The sequence below is a fragment of the Chionomys nivalis genome, chromosome 9 (assembly GCF_950005125.1).
Source record: "Chionomys nivalis chromosome 9, mChiNiv1.1, whole genome shotgun sequence".
In the NCBI taxonomy this organism is placed as follows: Eukaryota; Metazoa; Chordata; class Mammalia; order Rodentia; family Cricetidae; genus Chionomys; species Chionomys nivalis.
Genome location: NC_080094.1, coordinates 63,064,955 through 63,087,103, shown reverse-complemented (window position 1 = coordinate 63,087,103; position 22,149 = coordinate 63,064,955). Strand labels below are relative to the sequence as shown.

The 22,149-nt window shown below is 35.7% G+C and overlaps 1 protein-coding gene across 1 annotated transcript; it reads left to right on the top strand.

The window, feature by feature from the left end:
- The first annotated feature begins 8,102 nt into the window (after nucleotides 1-8,102).
- Nucleotides 8,103-9,020, top strand: LOC130881792 (olfactory receptor 4K3-like). Its single transcript, XM_057781572.1, has one exon. The coding sequence runs from the start codon at nucleotides 8,103-8,105 to the stop codon at nucleotides 9,018-9,020; it is 918 nt and encodes a 305-aa protein (XP_057637555.1).
- The last annotated feature ends 13,129 nt before the right edge of the window (nucleotides 9,021-22,149 follow it).

Here is a 22,149-nt window from a genome sequence, read left to right as displayed (position 1 = left end):
GTTATGGCTAGAATCCACTTATGAGCGAGTATATACCATTTTCATCTTTTGGGGTCTGGGTTACCTCACTCAGGATAGTGTTTTCTATTTCTATCCATTTGCATGCAAAATTCAAGATGTCTTTTTTTTTTTTCACTGAGTGGTACTCTAATGTGTATATTCCATGCTTTCTTTATCCATTCTTCCATTGAGGAGCATCTAGGTTGTTTCCAGGTTCTGGCTATTACAAATAATGCTGCTATGAACATAGTTGAACAAATGTTTTTGTAGTATGATAGGGCATCTCTTGGGTATATTCCTAAGAGTGGTATTGCTGAATCCTGGGGTAGGTTGATCCCAAATTTCCTGAGAAACCGCCACACTGCTTTCCAAAGAGGTTGCACAAGTTTGCATTCCCACCAGCAATGGATGAGTGTTCCCCTTACTTCACATCCTCTCCAGCAAAGGCTATCATTGGTGTTTATGAGTTTAGCCATTCTGACATGTATAAGATGGTATCTCAGAGTTGTTCTGATTTGCATTTCCCTGATCGCTAAGAAGATTGAGCATGACCTGAAGTGTCTTTTGGCCATTTGAACTTCTTCTGTTGAGAATTCTCTGTTCAGTTCAGTGCCCCATTTTTAATTGGTTTAATTAGCATTTTAACATCTAGTTTCTTGAGTTCTTTATATATTTTGAAGATCAGACCTTTGTCTGATGCAGGGTTGGTGAAGATCTTTACCCAATCAGTAGGTTGCCTTTTGGTCTTAATGACAGTGTCCTTTGCTTTACAGAAGCTTCTCAGTTTAAGGGTTTGTCTTCATCTTTTACTCTCTGAAACAAAATTTAATGACTTTGAAAGTGTTAGAATATAAAGGAGGTTGTGAATAAAAATCTGCTTATTGATACTTGTTGGAAGAATATGAACAACTAAAAATTTTGACAGAAAATGTTGCATTAATCTCACAGCAAAGCTATAAGAATACAGAGTTTCTTATTTCATAAACATAGGTAAATTAAATTCATTTAATTCCCACTATCTTAGGTTGGCAAGATGAATCAGTAGATAAAGGGGCTTTTAATGCCTTAGGTTTCCTAGTAGATACAAAATTTGAAATGTTTTGAAAAACATTCTGATCTAGGTTCCTTTGTATTCAAGTAAAATTATCATTGTTTAAATATTACAAGGTTGTAACACATTCTAAACTAGACATATATCCTGATTTTTGTTTAACAACTCTATGAACTATTTTAAATTTCATATCCATTTTCTTTTATTCTATCAAATACCCCATACTTTTTAGGAATTTTGATATTAATATATGAAGTAGACCCCTGGGATGCAAAAATTTCAAAACTCTGAGATATCTTTATTACTATGGCTTGGTTTTTTTTCACTTTTGGGCATCAAATACATTATAAAATATAGATTTTAAAAGAATGTATACATCATATATGTTTTTGATGCAATTTTCCATATGTAACTGACTATTATAGGATTTCCATATTTGTTTAGATTATCTCACTACATATACTATCCCTCCTTTGTCTTAATTGGGGTGGCAAATACTGTAATTTGGCAGTTAATAACTGAAATTTTGGTGCATTATTGTAAACACAGTTCCATGATTTTGAATCATGTCTATTTGACAAAATACTATCAATACATAGCCCCAAAAGTCTTTCATTTAACTTTTGTATTGAACATTTCACTTGTAATCAGAAGTTGAAAATTTAAAACTTCTATTCAAGGCGACCTGATTAAATAATTTCCCAATATTTCCTTATCTTTAATTATTAACATAAAAATCAATAAAATTTAAGTAATTCATGTTATATTAATTTACTTTGATCGATGGTAGATATTATACATTAAAATATTATGCAATTTTATCAAAACTACATACAATATTGTTCAAATTTCTAAAAGATTATAGATAACACAAGAATTAATTAGCAAATTGACAACCTTTATTTTGAGATAGAGATATGTATAAATATCAAATAAAATAAATAAATAAAGAAGGAAAAGGAGAAAACACTTAAGAAAATATGACATGGATAAAAATTTGACAATTGAAATATAAAAGTAACTATTTAACATCTCTTTGAGTATAAATATATGAAATGCATATATTTCATTTACAGAAATAATGTTTCCTTAGATATAAAATTAAGGTTGTTTCACTGAAAATATATCATATGTCTTCTTCAAATTTAAGAAAACACACTTAAGGAAATGTTCAACATCCTTAGCCATCTGGGAAATGCAAATCAAAACAACTTTCAGATACAATTTTACACCTGTCAGAATAGCTAAGATCAAAAATACCAATGATAGCTTCTGCTGGAGAGGATGATGAGTAAGGAATACTCATCAGTTGCTGATGGGAATGCAAACTTGTACAACCACTTTGGAAATCAGTATGGCAATCTCTCAGAAAATTGGGAATCAACCTACTTCAGGATCCAACAATACCATTCTTGGGTATATTCCCAAAAGATGCTCAATCACACTACAAAGGTATTTGTTCAGCTATGTTCATAGCAACATTATTTGTAATTGCCAGAATCTGAAAACAACCTAGAAGTCCCTAAGCATAGGAAAATATGCATGAAACTAGAAAACACCATCGTGATTGAGGTAACCCAAACCCAAAAAGATGAATATGGTATGTACTCACTCATAAGTGGATACTTGCTATAAACAAAGAATATTGAGCCTATTGTTCATGATCCTGTAGAAGCTGAATAACAAGGTGAACCCTAAGGAAAACATATATAGATCCACCTGGGAAGGGGAAATAGACAAGATCTCCTGACAATATTGGGAACAGAATAATGAGGGAAGAAAGAAGAGTAGATGGGGAATAGAAGAGGGAAATGGTGGTGGGGAGAAGAACTTGATGGAACAGAGTTGTTGAGAAGGAGGAACGACAGAGATGAGATCAAGGAAAGAGATATCTTTTTTTTTTATTCTTTTTTACTTAAAATTTCCAACTGCTCCCCGTTTCCCATTTCCCTCCCCCTCCTCCCACATATTGCCCCCTCCCCCCGCTCCCCTCCCCCTATCCCCACTCCACTTCTCCTCCCCCTAGTCCACTCCCCCTCCCTCTCGATACTGAAGAGCAGTCCAAATTCCCTGCTCTACATGAAGACCAAGGTCCTCCCACTTCTATCTAGGTCCAGGAAGGTGAGCATCCAAACAGGCTATATCTTGATTGAGAGATCCATTGTGGTGTAGCATGAAACCTGTCTCTAGAGAAATTCCCAAGTAATCCACAAGGATGACCCCAGAGAGATCCATTTTGGTGTAGCATGAAACCTGACTCTAGAGAAATTCCCAAGTAATCCACAAGGATGACCCCAGCTAAGGCCCTAAGCAATAGAGGAGAGGGTGTCAGAACTGGCCTTGTCCTGTAGTCAGACTGATGAATATCTTAAATATTCTCATAAAACCTTCATCCAGCAACTGATGGAAACAGGCAGAGATCGGCATCATAGCACTGGACTGAGCTCCTAAATTCCAGTTGAAGAGTAAAAGGAATGAGAATATGAGCAAAGAGGTCAAGACCATGATGGGTGTCCCTGCTGAAATAGTCTACCTGAACTAATGGAAGCTCACAAACTCCAGCTCAACTGGGAAGGTACAAACAGGTCAAAACCAGTCCCTCTGAATGTGGTTGACAGTTGCATGGCTGGGGAAGACTGGGGGGCCACTGGCAGTGTCACCAAGCTTTATCCCTACTGCTTGTACTGGCTTTTTGGGAACCTATTCTCTATGGATATCTGATACCGGGCTCAGTCTAGATAGTGCGAGGGCCTTGGACCTTCCCCAAAGCAATATGTCTTACCCTCTCTGAGAAGTGGATGGTGGGGGTGGAGTTGGGGGTGTAAGGTGGACAGAATGGGAGGAGGGGAGTGAGAACTTGGATTGGTATGCACAATGAAAAAAAGGTAGTTTGAGATTACACATATGTATCATATGGAATTACACACTACAGTTCAAGTATTGGGGAGATACGATAGCTACTTTAGCAAATGTGAAATTACCGAAAAGAGCATGAGTTCCCAGAATCAGTGTGACTGTAGTCCCTGGAGAGAATTTTCCTCCATCAGAGAATCATTCATCTAGTGTATTGACATCTAAACACCAGTTGTCACCTGCTGCAATTCCCACAGTGTCTGACAGTTGTGTCTGGAAGTTTTTTCTGTGGTACCGTTCACCTCTCTCATTCTTAAAATTATCCTACTTTCTCTTCCACATAGCATCCTGAGCCCTGAGTCAAGGAACTTAATGAAGACCTCCCAATTAGAACTGAGTGTTCCAATGTCTCCCACTTTCCAGACATAGTTCAGTTGTGTATCTCTGTGATTCTTCTGCTCTACTGCAAGAAACAACTTCTCTGGCAATGGCCGATCAATGCACTGATTTGTAGGCATAGGCATAGCAAAATGAGACTAGCTTTCCTATCATTCAGTCTGACCTACAACTCACTATCTATCCAAGAATGATCCTCAGGTGTTGCCACCTCCCAAGTGGTACCACAAAAATTATCTAAATTTAAAAACAGAAATAACAACAACCAAAACAGAAAACAACAAAAAGACGTCATTTTATTAGTAGTTTAAGGAAAATGAAACTTATGTAATATTGAGTTGATGGATCTCTTTGGAAGATCCACAGCATGTATTTCAGAGGCTTTCATTTGAGAACACAGTTTGATAATTAGACTTATGGATTACCATATTCTTTAGATATGAATACAACTCCTAACTCTGACAATTTGTCTCTCTAAAATACTGAGTTTCCATGTACATAATGGATGTAAAAGTATACCACTGAGAATTTTGTGAAGTTTAATTGGGATAACGTGCTAAGAATATGTCTTTTGCAGAAAAATATTTAACAGAAATTATGCATTGACATTAGCATGGTATGTCATATTTTACTTCAATATGTGTACTACATCTTTATAGGAAATTATGCAATACTAAAAAAGTTCATGTTTTTATTTTTGATTCATTATTTAAATTTTGTGAAAGATCTAAATACATATATGGCAACTCCAAAGTTACTTGTACAAGCAAAATAAGACATACACAGGTAAACTGAGGAAAATATTCAGTTTGTCAAGAACAGCATTAATATCAAATATAAGAAAAATCCCAGACCCAAAAAGATGAATATGGTATGTACTCACTATTAGTGGATTCTAGCCATAAATAAAGGATATTGAGCCTATAGTTCACAAGCCTAGAGAAGTCAAATAACAAAGTGAACCCAAGGAAAAACATATATAGATCCTCCTGGAAATTGAAAGCAAACAAGATTGCCGGGCAAAAGTTGGGAGCATGGGGGTGGGGTGGGGGTGGGGTTAGGAATGGGGAAAGGGGAGAAGGGGAGAGGGAAGGGAGAAAGGAAAGACTGGAGAGAGTTGAAAGGAGATTTTAAATGATTTTAGCAACACAGTTTACATATAAAGTACTAATATGTAATTTCATTATAGGTATGTCTGTCAAAACATAACAGTTTTCACCTTAATTATATATAATGAAGTGAATTTGAAAAAGGACAAATTGTGCAATCTAAAATGAAATTATTTGTCTGATCCATATGTATTTTAGTGGTTGATCATAAAATATCAAAAAAGTGAGAAAGAAAAAATTCTCTCTGTTGGCATTTCCAGGTGTGGCGATAATTGTCTTAATGGATACATCAACTGTGTAACTACAGATATGTTTTCTCTCTTTTTGAAACAATTATTACATTTATTAAAGTGGGTGCATGTGTCATGAATGTAGGCACGTCCACATATGCAATAGCACATGTGTGGAGATCAGAACACAGCTGAGTGTGTGGTTTCTACTCCTCCACCTTGTGGGTCCCTAAGACTAATTCAGGTCATCTGGCTTGGCAACAAGTGAACTTAACTGCTATGACATCTCACTGACACATGTGCATCATCTTACAACTTGTAAGTTGCCATAACACAACTTAAAATATTAACTCATATTTACAAAATATTTATGAAATTAAGGGAACAATTTTTCTTTATTATGAGCTCTCATATTCAACTCAAGAAAATTTGGAGGCTAGGGATCCCCAAGGACTATGAAAGCAAAAGGCTTTCCAACTGCATAGTCCTATTTAATGGAAAACTTTCCAAGGCAGATATGACTTTTGTCATTGCATATAAGCCACACTGAGGTGAAACACATCAGCATCACTGGTCATAGCAGAAACCATGATCTAAGGGTTTCAGATTCCAGGGAAGATCAGAGGAAACATCATCCAAAAGGAAAGATCTGTTTTATAAGGTGATTCTTGTAATGTGAGTGCCTCAAAAACTGATTGCCATACTTTCATTTTTTATTGCAACTACTCATTTAAACTTTGTTTTGGTAGCACATTTTTAAATACTTCATGAGTTTACAGTTTTTGTTGCATTCATATGTTTTTAATTGTGTGGCTGACAAAAATATTGTAGTTTTCCCTTCCAACTACTCCTTGAGACATTTGGAAACATAAAGGAGTTTTATATGCTCATATCTAATAATCTCTTAGGATAACCTTAAAAATACCAAGTCTCTCAACAAAGAAAATCATTGTACTCACAGGCCACTAAACTTTAATGTTATCTGATTATCTTTTGATTTTGGAGCCTCTATGTTCTCATGATACAGAGAATATATTACTGAAGTAGTTATTAGAAAATAAAGGGAGATGACAGTTATACTGTTTAGAATAATCATAATTCACTAAGAATTTGCCAATTAAAATAGATATGTGAAAATGTCATTGATATTCAAAGAGTTAAATATGTTCAATTTTAAAAACAATAAAATTAATTTTACATTTACATGAGCACTATTACTTCTTAAATTGATTTTTACTTATTTGTGCTTGTATTAAAATAGCAAAATACCTTGAGAGAAATGTCATTGATTTTTTGGACTTCTTAAAATTTAAATTTCTATTCATAACCTGGGAGTAATATTGGAGATTTGGAATCAAAGAGATCTCATTGTGCACCACAGTTTTATTACTTTATAGATCTGATTGAAAAAAAATAATAAACATTGTTATTACTATAATACTTCAAATACTTAACAAAAAATTACAAAATATCCTCTAGTTTATTGGCATTTTAATTTCCCAATTTCACATATAAAATTAATAAGAAAAGTGGAGATATTAAGATTGAGAAGAGAGTTCGAGACCAGCCTGGTCTACAAGAGCTAGTTCCAGGACAGGCTCCAAAACCACAGAGAAACCCTGTCTCGAAAAACCAAAAAAAAAAAAAAAAAAAAAAAGATTGAGAAGAAAAACTCAAGAGAAGTAAATTATGGGAGGGAGTTGAGAAAGGAAAAAGAAAAAAAGAAGAAATGAAACAAAGTTAGAGAGGCAGAAAAAGCCACTTTCATAATAAATTTTTCAAACTATCATATGAAATCTTACCATTTAGAGTTGAAAGCCTGTAAGTATATGACAATAAGTAATATTCATCAGACCTAGCAATACATTATTTTTTAGAGATATCTCCAATGAATAAGACCAAACTTCAAGGAAAGACAATGTTAAAAACTTGTCCTATGCATGTTATTTCTCATTTTATTTGATGATCCATTTTTATCAAATATTTTAATAGAATTTATTCAATTATATATGCTTATATAATCATAAATAGACTGGTGTCTAGGAATTTTCAGTTTATATTTAAAGTATGTCAAAGGCTTCTCATTCTGGAATTATGGCAGTCAAGTAAAGAGACTGTTGACTATATCTCAGATATTCCTTGAAGAAAATTGTTTCTGAATCCATGCCAAAAGATAGATTTATGGTGGGAAATTTATACAGAATAATTGGTATTTCTTCATAATATACTTATTTACATACTTATAAAGATTATTCTTCAGATGGGTAGTTTTTCCTATATTCACCAAATTACCTGATTAGAAAAAATATGCAAGCTAAAGGAAGTTACTTAAATGACTGGGTACAATGCTTAAATATAATGTGTACTCTTTTTCCTTGATTCTGAACATTAAGTTATGTATCTGTTTCAGGAATTTTTAGTAAGGCTCTGTCTCTCTCAAAATTTTGGAGCCCAGTGTACTAAATGGAAGAAACAAACCAGTCTGTGGTGACTGAATTCATTTTTCAAGGACTTTGCACCTCAAGGGAACTGCAGATTTTTCTCCTGTTGCCGTTTTCTGCACTTTACCTGATGATTGTCATAGGCAACCTCTTCGTGGTGATATTAATCATCACCGATCATCATCTCCATTCTCCCATGTATTATTTGTTAGCCAATCTCTCATTTGTTGACTTCTGCCTTTCCTCAGTTACTACCCCCAAACTGATCACAGACCTCATAAAAGAAAATAAAACAATTTCCTTCGGGGGCTGCATGAGCCAGATCCTCTGTGTGCATTTCTTTGCAGGCGGTGAGATGGTTCTTCTTGTAACAATGGCCTACGACCGCTATGTGGCTATCTGCAGGCCACTCCGCTACACCAGCATCATGGACAGACAGAAGTGCGTCTGGCTGGTTGTGATATCGTGGATCACTGGATTTGTGCATGGCGTTAATCAGCTGATTCTAGTTTTGGAGCTACCTTTCTGTGGACCTAGAGTGATAGACAGCTTTTTCTGTGATATTCCTTTAGTGATGAAATTAGTCTGCATGAACACTGATATTCTGGGTATCATAATAAATGCTGAGAGCGGTGTTTTAGGAATAACTTGTTTCATTCTCTTGCTGATATCTTACACTTATATTCTACTAACTGTTCAGATTCATTCTAAAGATGGTTCATCAAAGGCACTCTCTACCTGCACCTCCCATATCATAGTGGTTGTACTGTTCTATGGTCCTGTCATTTTCATCTATCTGTGGCCAGTCAACATCACTTTGGTGGATAAGTTTCTCTCTGTGTTTTATACAGTCATCACACCTCTCCTGAATCCAGCCATCTATACACTGAGAAATAGAAATATTAAGAATGCCATAAAGAAGCTGATAAATCACATGTGAGTTCTGTAATAATTTTTAGACATCTTATGTTATCAACAAATTCATTGTGTACACATCGCTTTATATGAATTGTAATGGAAACCGAATTGGATAACATCTTCTTTCTAGAATCTATATGATATAATTAGTATATAGTTATGAAAATAACCATTTGAAAATTATATTCAAAAATGTAATACTTATAGTTTTATCACATAAAATCAGTAATAGTTTTGCATGATATACTTATATAGAGAGAAGAATAAAAGATGATAATATGTTGCAAAAATTGTGATTGCATGTGTTCTCAAAGTGTGCTTGTCACTTTAATTAGATTGTTAATAACACAATACACTTTGAATTATTTATCAATCAACCATCTTTTAAAATATGTTGTTATATGTCAATCCTAATTCTATGCATTAGAAGATATTGAAGATATCTGTTGAGACTACAGCCACCTAGAAATGAAAATGCTAAACAAAGCACATGACAAAGTTATTTACCTTATATTGTTATAAAATCTGCCAGTTTTCAAGTCTTAACTATTCATATGGATTCAGAATTTTCATATATTGTTTTTCATAACTAAAAGGACAATCTACAATATTTGAATGTACTTTCCTCAGTTCATAAGTTTTTTGCATGATCATAATTTTATACTATATAATGAAATAACATAATTTCCAAAGCTAGTTAGGTAAACATTATTATTCTTTTTTGTTGTTTTTTTTTTTGGGGGGGGGGGATGTCTTTGTTTTTAGAGACAGGGTTTCTCTATAGGTTTAGAGCCTGTCCTGGAACTAGCTCTTGTAGACCAGGTTGGCCTGAAACTCACAGAGATCTGCCTGCCTTTGCCTCCCCCGTGCTAAGAATAAAGGCGTTCACCACCACTCCTGGCTACATTATATGTTCTTGATAATATGGTATTCATAATAATTCTTATAATATACAATTTGAAGTAGAGCATTATTTGCTGAATAAACTATATTTATACGTGTTTACAATTGTTGAGTTCTAACTTATGTCTAAGCAGTTATGAAAGTCTGAACTTCTTAAATTTCATGACAATATTTCCTGAGCTAATGGTTAAAAACAACATGTATGTATATTCTATTAATTTAAAGAGGTTGTCATAATATAAATTATCTAAGAAAAACACACAAACCACTGTATAATGTTTTTCTGAAATCATATGACTACAGATAAGCATTGCTCATGTCTGATCACAGACTTTGATGTATACATATGTGTAGATTCTGGTATTTTTTTCAGAAGAAATTATCTGTAGTGTCTTTATCGATTTAGTCCTCAATAGTTTTGTCATCATATTTTTATTAAATATGATTTTGACAATATCTGCAATAAGCTCATTATATCTAATATAATCCTTGACCTTTTATATCCCTTTAATGTTTATTATCCCCTTTCCAAGCCATACAAACCATGGGAGTACCTTTCTATATTTATATATTTTTGTTTTGCTTTGTGGTTCACTGCAATGATCCATTGGCATCTGTGTATTCATTGTTTGTAATTATCCCTATGGCACTATGATTGCATCAGTGGGTTGTAATTGAAAAAAACAGCTAGCACTGTTCCAGAAATATCAGTAGCTCACAGGTCAACAAGGGGGTGTAGCAGTACATAGGTACTCTCTGATCTTTAATTGACTATTTACTCTTTTCTTGTATGGTACACATGTTAGGAAGCTTTGGTATTTTAACTTTGGTATTTAACTTTTTCTGTGCCAGGTCTATAAGATTGCATTTCATATTCTTGCATTCTTTCTAAACCCTTCCTCATTCTTTCTCAACATTATTTTATAAGTGATTTTTAATATACAGACAGCTTACCCTCACATACCCACAGTAATACTTCAACAACAAAACACCTTAAGGACTCTGTGCTAAACTAAATTATTGAACTATAAAATGACCTCTTATTGCTTTTGTACCTTATAAGGATATAAATTTCATTTACATTTTAGCAATCATCTTAGTGACATTACTTGTTTTTAATGTGTTTCAAGAAGCAGAATAGAGACCACTGAGATAGCTCAGCAGGTAAAGGAGCTTCCTGACAAACCACAGGACCTGAATTCTCCCCAAGCTCACATGTTAGAGGAAGAGTTATAACTCCTATAAGATTTTTAAATGATTTTTATTAAGCTCTACATTTTTCTCTGCTCCTCTCCCTGATTCTCCCTTCCCCTTCAACCCTCTCCCAATGTCCCCATGCTCCCAATTTATATAGGAGATCTTTTCTTTTTCTATTTCCCATGTAGATTTGATCTATGTATGTCTCTGTTAGGGTCCTCATTGTTACCTATAAGTTTTGATCTAATACCTTCAAATATTTCCACATGTGCACACACAAAGTAAAAGGTAAATATACACAGATACGATATGCATAATGTATATAAATATATGTATATATGTATGTATTACACTAATCATACTCATTCTACTTGCTGTCACTTATTTGCTTATTTCTGCACTCACTGGTGACTTTCTTTTTCCGAGTTACCCTTCTTTCATTTATATAAAATAATTTACAATGTTTATTCTCCTGAGTCAGTGTCATTTCACTTAACTTGATCTATATTTTTGTTATTTTGATGATAGCTATTCTGAATAGGCAATAATATTTTCTCAAAATCTCAATGATTTCTCTCATTTTTTGTGTGTTTATTGGTTTTTCTTGAGAAGTTTTGTGTTTTTTATTGTTTTCTTTTACTTGTTTATTTATTTGTTTTGTTTGATTATGTGGGGTTTTTTTTAAATTAAGGGTTAAAATAAAGGTCTCATGTATGCTAGGGAGTCTCCTTAACACTGTTCTAAATATTTCCAATATATTTACGCTATTTTCATAAAAACTTGAAGTGAGATCTTTCTAAGGTTAAATTTGACTGCAGTTTTCCTACCCCAACCTCCCAAGAAGCTGGAATTGCAAGACTGTATCTTCAGGCTAAATAAGTTTGATATGTATTTACCATATTCCTAAACATTCAACCTAACACTTCTAAAAATTCAGCTGTCATTCATTTCAGAAGTAGAAAAACATGATCCTAAAATTATTAAATAAGTACAAGTTAATTCGAAAAGTCAAAGAAATCTTTAGCCAAGGAAGTGATATCAGATGTCTCATAATACTTGACTCCAAAATATACAACAGAATCTTAGTTATAAATAGCATGTGACAGGCACAAAATAATAATGTTAAGAAATTTGTAGCTTAGAAATAAACTTACAAAGCTAAGATATATGGCTTTTTGCAACATGTGAAAAATATACTGTGGAGGATAGGATAATATCTTTAGTAAATTCAGAAGAACAAATCTCATTTATCTGTATTCTTTACACAATAAAATTCAAAATGAATCAAAGACTTACAATAAGCACATTTACACAGAAAACTAAGTAGTTACTTTTTTAACAGTTATTTATCCTATTTCCTGAAACTTTGAAGAAGAGGCAAACATTATGGTGACACTTTAAGTACAGGCACACACAAGAACTTTTTGAATAATACTTCAAAACCCAGAAAATATTTTGATAATTGGGATTGCATGAAATTAAAAGGCTTCTACAAATCAAAGTCAAAAATCAGCAGATTAAATAGATAGTTATAAAATGAGAGAGAAAAAAAAAACCTGACAACTGTTCACCCATCAAGGGTATACTATTCACACTATGTAAAGAACTAAAAAAATTAATACAAAGAAAAAAAGATACAATAAAAATAAGTGGCCAAATTGGAGCAATGGACTGAGCTCCCAAGGTACAAATGAGGAACAGGAGGAGGGAGAACATGGGCAAGGAAGTCAAGACCATGAGGGGGGCACCCACCCACTGATACGGTGGGGCTGATCTATTAGGAGGTCACCAAGGCCAGCTGGACTGGGACTGAAAATGCATGGGATAAAACCGGACTCTCTGAACATGGCGGACAATGACGGCTGCTGAGAAGCCAAGGACAATGGCACTGAGTTTTGACCCTACTGGCTTTGTGGGAGCCTAGCCAGTTTGGATGCTCACTTTCCTAGACCTAGATGGAGGAAGGAGGACCTCGGACTGCCCACAGGGCAGGGAACCCTGACTGCTCTTTGGACTGGAGAGGGAGGGGGAGGGGATGGGGACTGGGGACTGGGGGGAGGGGGAGGGAAAAGGGAGGCGGGGAGGAGGCGGAAATTTTTAATTAAAAAAAAATTTAACAAAAAAAAATAAGTGGCCAAATGAACTGAGTGAGTAGACATCTTTCAAAGAAGAAATATAAATAACTATTGAATACATAAAACATGATACATTTAGTCATTAAGCAATGCCATTTTTTGAAGATTATTACTGTCATTTATGTTTTTGGTAAAGTATATATGTGGGGGAACAAGTCCATAGAAATCAGAAGAGGAGCTCAATTGCTTGAGGATGAAGACGCCATTCACTGAAGACAGATGCCAGAGACCTTGAGGTGAAGCTAATCTGCATGTTCTTTCTCTGATAACAAGCTTTTAGGGTAGAAAAGGGACCTACTACTCCATGCTACCTAAATGGCAATAATGCATGGTTTGAATGTGGTGATACATGTGATCAAAATAGTAACAGTAGTACTGGCGATTAAATATCATAAAGAACTGTTCTTATAAAATGATATTTTATGTAGAATAACATGACCAAAAGAACATTAATTTTGGAAAAGAGAAAGGTACCCAGAACAACAGAAAAGGAAAAACATGAGAGGTGATAGAGAGAAATTGTGTTAAAAGTACACCAGGTGAGTAGATTAAAATATGATATAAAACTCATTGCTTGTTGAATTTACATTCAATAATAAATTTTTAGGTGCCTCAAATAGGTGGTAAACAGCAAGTGAATACTTGGAGAAAATTATTTATTCACATTACAGCTACCTTTTTCATTTTTATTTTGTTCTTTTAGTTTATGTGTTTGTTTGCTGGTTTATTTATTTGTTTTTGTTTCCTAAAACAAGATTTTTCTGTGTAACTATGGCTGTCCTGGAACTAAATCTGTAGACCAGGCTTGTCTCAAACTCATGGAGTTCCATCTGTCTCTGTCTATTCAGTGCTGGATTAAAGTTTTGGGCCAATACCATCCAGCTTCATTTTTGATATTATAATTTAATCACATCATTCTTTCTCCTCCTTCCTCTAAATGACCATATTCCTCTATACGCTCCTTCAAACATATGGCTGCTTTTCAATTAATTGTTATTACATAGGTAGGTAGGTAGATATAGATAGATAGATAGATAGATAGATAGATAGATAGATAGATAGATAGATAGATAGATAGATAGATGATAGAGAGATGATAGATTTAGATATATACCTCTTTTCTATACACTAACATAGAAACAGTTTTTTAATCTAAAAATACTTTAAGATAGAAGAACTCATATTGAAAAGTATAAAGAGCAATATTTATTTAATTTCAATCAAAAGAGGCTGTTGAGATGGCTTACTAAATAAAGAGGCTTTTCACAAATTAAACTTATGAATTTATATATGATTTGAAATGTTTTGAAAAGTAATTCCTTTTGTAGACATTTCTTTATTTTTGAAAAAATATCATCATTGCTTAAATAGAAGACGTTTGTGGCACATGATAAACTGCCCTATTACTCATTATTTATTTCTTCAAGTTACATGCTATACATTTTGTGTTAGTGCATTTTATATATCTACTACTTTACAAGAATTTTGTCATAAATCAATGGATTAGTATTCTAGGAAATGACAATTTCATAAGTCTGAACTTGCTTTATTTTATGACTATAGTTTGAGTTCCTGGTTTCAAATATATAAAAATATATTAATAGAATATGTACAGCTTGTTTTTTATGTCTTTTTCTTTGTATATTGACCCTATTACTGCCTTATATTTGCTTAAAATTTTCTTGTACATCCTTTTTTTTCTTTGCCTTAATTTTTGAGGCAGTTGTGTAATCTGGCACTTGATTTTTGTAATTTTTGTCCTGTCTTTCAAAAAGATTCTCTCAATTAGATTATTGCCTATTTTAAAACATATTGTTAATATACAGCTCTAACAGACTTTTATTTATATTTTAGTATTTTTAATTATTTATTTAAAAGTTTTTTTTCATTTCACATACCAACCATAATTTTCCCCATCCCTTCCCCTTTCTCCCCCTACCATCTTATCCCCATTCAACCCCCATTCACTCCTCAGAATAGGTAAGGTCTCCCACCTGTATCAAGGGTGAGCAATGTATCCCTCCATAGTAAATGGGCTCCAAAATGTTAGTTCATGAACAGGAGATAATTCTGGACCTCTACCCGTGGCCAGACAGGCTGCACAAGCCACAAAACTGTCACTCACATTCAGAGGGCTTTGTTGGTTCCTATGCAGATTCCCTAACTGTCAGTTCAGAGTAAGTGAGCTCACACTAGATTGGGCCAACCTTCTCTGTTGGTTTCCCCACCATGATCTTGAACTTTCTTACTCATTAAACCCCTCTTCCCTCTCTTCAAATGGACTCCAAGAGCTCAGTGCAGTACTTAGCTGTCGTTCTCTGCATTTGGTTCCATCAGTTACTAGATCAGGATTCTATGATGATCAGTAGGATGGTCATCAGTCTGTTTTTTTGTTTGTTTGTTTGTTTTGTTTTGTTTTGTTTTGTTTTGTTTTTTGGAAAGGCCAGTTGAGACAGCCTATTCACTGTTGCTAGGAGTCTTAGTTGGGTCATCTTTGTGGATTCCTGGGAGCTTTCCTAGCACCAGATTTCTCCCTAACCTCTTAATGGCTTCCTCTATCAAAATACCTCTTTTCTTTTTCTCCCTCTCTTCCCTCCCCACTTCTACCATCCTGTTTCCTAATGTTCTCCTCACCCCCACCTACTTATTCAGGAGATCTTATCTATTTTGCTTTCCCAGGGACATCCATGCATGTCTTTCTTAGGGTCCTCCTTATTACCTAGCTTTTTAAGAGTTGTGGATTGTAACCTGGCACATTTCTTTTCTTTACATCTAATAACCATTTATGAGTGATTACATGATGTGAAATTCCCCTTTGTATGCTCTGAATACAATTGGTTGATTGGTCAAGCTTGTAGTCATGTTAGTTTAGATTTTTAGATGTATGGAGATATAGTTCTGATGGCTAAGTATTCTTCAAACCTTTCAAAAACTTACAGAATATAACATCTTAAATGTTTTAAGAATTTATAACTTTTCGTGGCAATGTTACACACCTGCTCTTGGCAGTACCAATCTACTCCAAGAGGATGGGCATTAAAGAGGCTCCTTAAAGGGCTGGTCAGCCATTTTGGCAAGTAACTACTCTTTCCTGAACTGCTTAATGTTATGCTATATGAACTGGAAATGCAGGACCCAAAGTAAAATGACTGCTGAACCAGCCTAAAGGTGAGATGGGCCTTTGGGGATTCTGCTTCATGAAAGAGTCTGCCAGATATTTGTCAGAACACAGAAGAAAGTGACTGATCAACTGCCAATATAGGCAGAACTAGCTTTGAAATTTTCTGCTTCATGGAAGTGTCTGCTGGATACTATGGACCTGTAGACTGAAGATTGGATGCTACAATGTTACAGAAGAACTTTGGGTGACAGTCCAGGTAGTGAGATATCTTTGTCAAATCTAGAGTTTTGGAATTTGCTTACTATGCACTTCCTGTTAACTTAGGTTATATTATATCATTCTGGAATCTTTGATAGAGTTTAAGAATATATAGTTATAATTATAGTTTTCCTTAGTTATAATAAAAGAGAAAGGAGATGTAAAAATTATAAATGTAGTTCTTGTTTGATTCCTGTTTTGTTGTCTGTAGTCTCGCTATGTTAAAATTAAAACCTTCCTTTTTATTTAGACAGAAATGGGGAGGCAATGTGGAATTCCTTTCTGAATGCTATGAATACCATTGGTTAATAAAGAATCTGCTTTGAGAGTGAAGAAGAGAGCATGAGGAAATGGGATGGTTAGGATGGGGGAAGGACAGAAAGGAAGATCAAGGAAAGAAATATCTTGATAGAAAATCCATTATGGGGCTAGCAATAAACCAGGCAGTAGGGAAATTCTTGGGGATTCACAAGAATGATACCCCACTAGGACCCTAAGCAATAGTGAAGAGGGTGCCTGAATTGGTTTCCCTTATAATCAGAACCATTCTCCAGCAACTGATGGAAACAGTTGCTGACATCCAGAGCTAAGTACTGAACCAAGCTTCTGAAGATCAGTCCATGAGAGGGAGGAGCAAAGGGGTCATGACCATAATGGGATACCCACAAAACCACCTGACCTAAGACAGTGAGAGCTCAATGACTCTGCATTTACAGCAGAGAAACTTACATAGGACCAACCTAGACCTACTGAATATACTAACAGTTGTGTGGCTTGGGAAGCCTGGGAGGCCACTGGCAGTGGCACCAGGATTTATCCTTAGAGCTTAACTGGCATTTTGGAAATCATTATCTTTGAAGGGATACCTTACTTAGCCTAGATATAATGGGGGAGGGCCTTGATCCTGCCTCACACTGATGTGTTAGACTTTGTTGACTAAGTTTGGAAAGCCTTAGCCTCTCTGAGGAGTAGATAGGGAACTGGGGTCCTGGGAAGGTGGGAAGAGCAGATGGAGCGAAGGGAGAGGGTACTGGACTAGGTATGTAAAATGAGAGAAGATTGCTTTTGTATTTATTTATTTATTTATTTATTTATTTTTTATTGTTTTTATTGAGCAGTATGTTTTTCTCCAGTCCTTCCTTTTCTTCCCTCTTCCCTTCTACCCTCTCCCATGACCCCCATGCTCCCAATTTACTAAGAATATCTTGTGATTTCTGCCTTCCAATGTAGATCCATGTATGTCTCTCTTAGGGTCCTCTTGGTTGTCTAGTTTCTCTGGAGTTGTGGCCTGTAGGCCAATTTTTCTTTGATTTATGTCTAAAAGCTACTTATAAGTGAATATATATAATATTTGTCTTTCTGGGAGGCAAATGGATGAATCTAGAAAAAAACATATTGAATGAGGTAACCCAGATCCAAAAAAGGCTTTTGTACTTGGGGGATTTTCTTGGTCTGCCCTCTCCTAGCACCCTCAGCACTGGAGATGGCTCTCAGATCCCCTCCTCCCTGAAGCAGGCTGCAAGGACCTTGCAGATGGAAAGGAGTGCTTGGGGGAAAGATGTGGTGGGGTAGCTAGAGAAAGCCAATAGCCACGGAGACACCCTGCTGAATGGCCACAAATGTTTAGATAAATAGAGGGGGCCTGTACTCCATTCCTGTGGAACTGTCCAGCTTAGGGACTCTTGCAGGGCCAAGGATTTCACAGACAAAAGGGCAAACTTGGGGGTGGGCAGGGTCGTGTGGAACAAAGAACAACAGTATGGTGCTTTACAGAAGACTCTGGAATTTTTAATTTTCCTGATGAGACATGTCCTTCATAGTGACTCGGAATGACTGAACCACTTTTGACTTGAGGGCCTGTGAGTTTTCCAATTGTATTGGGTTGCCCTGTCTGTCTTTTGTTGATCTGTATTCATTGGTCCAATGCTGGCCTTTGTCACACTTTCTACATAATCCAGAAGGATACTTTTTATTTTTGCAATTCCCAGAGGAGACATTATTTCTAGGAATTCCTTGTCTACAATCCCTTCTCTGATGTCCTATTCTACCACAATTAAAACATTTTGCAATTTGATAGCTCCTCATACCTTTGGAAATTTCTTCTCCTACTTAAGATTTAGTATTATAGTCAAAAGTCTCAATGTTTATTGTATGCACGATTCATTCATCCATTAATGCTGATATAAACTTTAAAGGCCCAAGTATCTTTTTGCATTCTAAGCTGGTATGTTCAGAAGCCAGAGATTCATTAAGTACTCATGTAGCATCTGGGTCTTTTACTTCTATTTGTACATGCTTAGTTAATCTTTTTTTTTTTTTTTTTTTTGTTTTTTGTTTTTTGTTTTTTCGAGACAGGGTTTCTCTGTAGCTTTGGTGCCCGTCCTGGAACTAGCTCTTGTAGACCAGGCTGGCCTCGAACTCACAGAGATCCACCTGCCTCTGCCTCCCGAGTGCTGGGATTAAAGGCGTGCGCCACCACCGCCCGGCCATGCTTAGTTAATCTTTGCAAATAGTTACTAAAGTGTTCTCTCTGGCCCTGTTTAACCATGGTATATGATTCAATCCATTTTCTTAGTTCTTGAATCTTGGTCCAAGCATTCAAGGCTGCTTTGTGGCTTAGGGACGAGATTTGTTTATTGTAAAGTTCTTGAGCCTGTGGTTCAGCATGAGTGCCCTCACCAAGAATTTGATCTTTGGAAGTTGCAAATCCTTTTGCTTTTCCCTATTGTTCTAAAAACTTTACCTCTTCTCTGAAATAACATTTTCATGGCAGTTGGGGCTGATCATCCAGGACTCCTGAAACTAACTGAAGCCTGTCGTGTGGGGTAGGCTTAATTCTAAATGCTCATGTCTTTACCATCTCCCTAACAAATGTGAAATACAAAGCTTAAGTTACTACTGCTTGCTTCCAGAACAAAGATATACAGAGAACCTGTCTCAAAAAATAAAAGTAAAAATAAAAAAATAGAGGTTAAGGTAACGCCACATAAAAACGGAATATAGACAGAGAATATTTATACTGTATGTTATTATGCTCTTTTTGAATAGTTTAAATGATGAAGAAGGAGCAACATCTGATAAATGCTGCTGAATTAATCCAAGAAAGGTATTTTGAAAATACCTTGACTTCAAAATTGAAGCCAAAAGACATGTTACTTTGGATAAGAGATTTTGCTTTGGTTTCCACAGGAAGTGAGTGGCTGTGCATCCATCATGAGTTAAGGAAAATCAGGTTTTATCAAGGAAGACCACCTGAGAAATCTCCTGTAGGAACAGATGGCCTGGATGTCTGAGTTCTACATCCAGAACAGATTCAGGACTGCTGCCTGAGATAATTAAGCCTCACAGGATACTCCAGTCAGGACTTGATCATAATTCTAAATTTTCTTTAGGTCCCCATAAGTTTATAAATGCCCCCAGCCAGCTGGAGATAGCCTGGAAAACTACGTCCACATTCCTGAAAAATGTACTATGGATGTTCTTGTGTAGTGGGGGCTGTGGGCTGTGTTCCTGCTGCCCCAGCTCCTGGTTGCCAGCTAGCTTTACTCGAAATAACAACACACAAATTGTATTCATTTAAACACTGCCTGGCCCATTAGCTCTAGCCCTTACTGGCTAATTCTCATATCCCGATCAACCCATCTCTAATAATCTGTGTAGCACTAGTCTTACCGGGAAAGATTCAGCATGTCTGACCTGGTGGCTGGCTGTATTGCGTCTGCCCGGGAGAGGGGAGCATGGTGTCTGAGCTCACTTCTTTTTCCTCCCAGCATTCTGTTCTGTTTACTCCACCCACCTATGTTCTAACCTATGAGGGCCAAGCAGTTTCTTTATTTTTTAACCAATGACCTTCCTCCATAATTCTGTTTTCTTTTTGAAAAAAAAAAGAGGAGAAAATGGTGTGTGACAGTTCTTTATTCTGTCAATTATATTTTAAGTAAACGCTGATTGGCCTGTAGCCAGGAAGTAGAGGTGGAGCAATGAGAACAGGAGTATTTTTGGAAGAAGGAAGATTCTTTCCCCAGTCCTGCCCAGATCACCAAAGAAGCAGGATGTGATCTGCCCTGCTGAAAAAAATACTGAGTCATGTGGCTAATATATATAAGAATAATGAGTTACTATAAGCTACAAGAGCTAATAAGAAGCCTGAGCTAATGGGCCAATCAGTTTATCATTAATTTGGACTCTCTGTGTGATTTCCTTTGGGGCTTACCATCTGTGGGAACTGGGCAGGACAGAAACCCCAACAAGCAGGATCTCATGTTACAAAGGAAGAAATGATTGGGAATCAAGGAAAGAAACTTTCATGAATAAATTATTCAAACTATTAAATGAAATCTCACCATTGAATAGAAAGCCAGTAAATATATGACAATAAGTAACATCTTCAGGCTTGTGAATATATAAATGATAAGAGATGCACTTCAAAGACTGAATTCTCTCTTAATAAAACCTCAGACAGATTCTGAAAGTTTATCTCCTCCTACCTTACATTCCCTCTTCCACCAAGCCATATTATTCTTGTTTCCACATGCCCCATTGTCTCAGTATGTGCATGCACCCCTCATGGTCCTGAGTTCCTTGCTTGTGCTCTCTCTCCTTCTGCTCCTGATTTGGACCTTGGGATTTCAGTCCGTTGCTCCAATGTGGGTTTCTGTCTCCTTTCATCGCCTGATGAAGGTTAATATCCAGGAGGATGACTATATGTTTTTCTTTGGGTTCACCTTCTTATTTAGCTTCTCTAGCATCACAAATTATAGGCTCAATGTCCTTTATTTATGGTTAGAAACCAATTATGAGTGAGTACATCCTACGTTCCTCTTTGGGTCTAACTTACCTCACTCAGGATAGTGTTTTCTATTTCCGTCCATTTGCATGCAAAATTCAAGAAGTCATTGTTTTTTACTGCTGAGTAGTACTCTAATATGTATATATTCCATATGTTCTTCATCCATTCTTCCATTGAAGAGCATCTAAGTTGTTTCCAGGTTCTGGCTATTACAAACAATGTTGCTATGAACATAGTTGAGCATATACTTTTGTTGTATGACAGGGCATCTATTGGGTATATTCCCAAGAGTTGTATTGCTGGGTCCAGTGGTAGGTTGATCCTGAATTTCCTGAGAAACCACCACATTGCTTTCCAAAGTGGTTGCAAAAGTTTGCATTCCCACCAGCAAGGAAGTGAAAGATCTATTTGACAAGAACTTTAAGTCTTTGAAGAAAGAAATTTAAGAGGACACCAGAAAATGGAAGGATCTCCCTTGCTCTTGGATTGGGAGGATCAACATAGAATTGCCAAAAATGGCAATTCTACCAAAAGCAATCTATAGATTCAATGCATTCCCCATCAAAATCCCATCAAAATTCTTCACAGATCTGGAGAAGACAATAATCAACTTTATATGGAAAAACAAAAAACCAGGATAATCAAAACAATCTTATACAATAAAGGATCGTCTGGAGACATTACCATCCCTGACTTCAAACTCTATTACAGAGCTACAGTATTGAAAACAGCTTGGTATTGGCATAAA

Excerpts from the sequence above, each read along its gene's own strand:
- LOC130881792 (XM_057781572.1), top strand. The coding sequence starts at position 8,103 with ATGGAAGAAACAAACCAGTCTGTGGTGACTGAATTCATTTTTCAAGGA.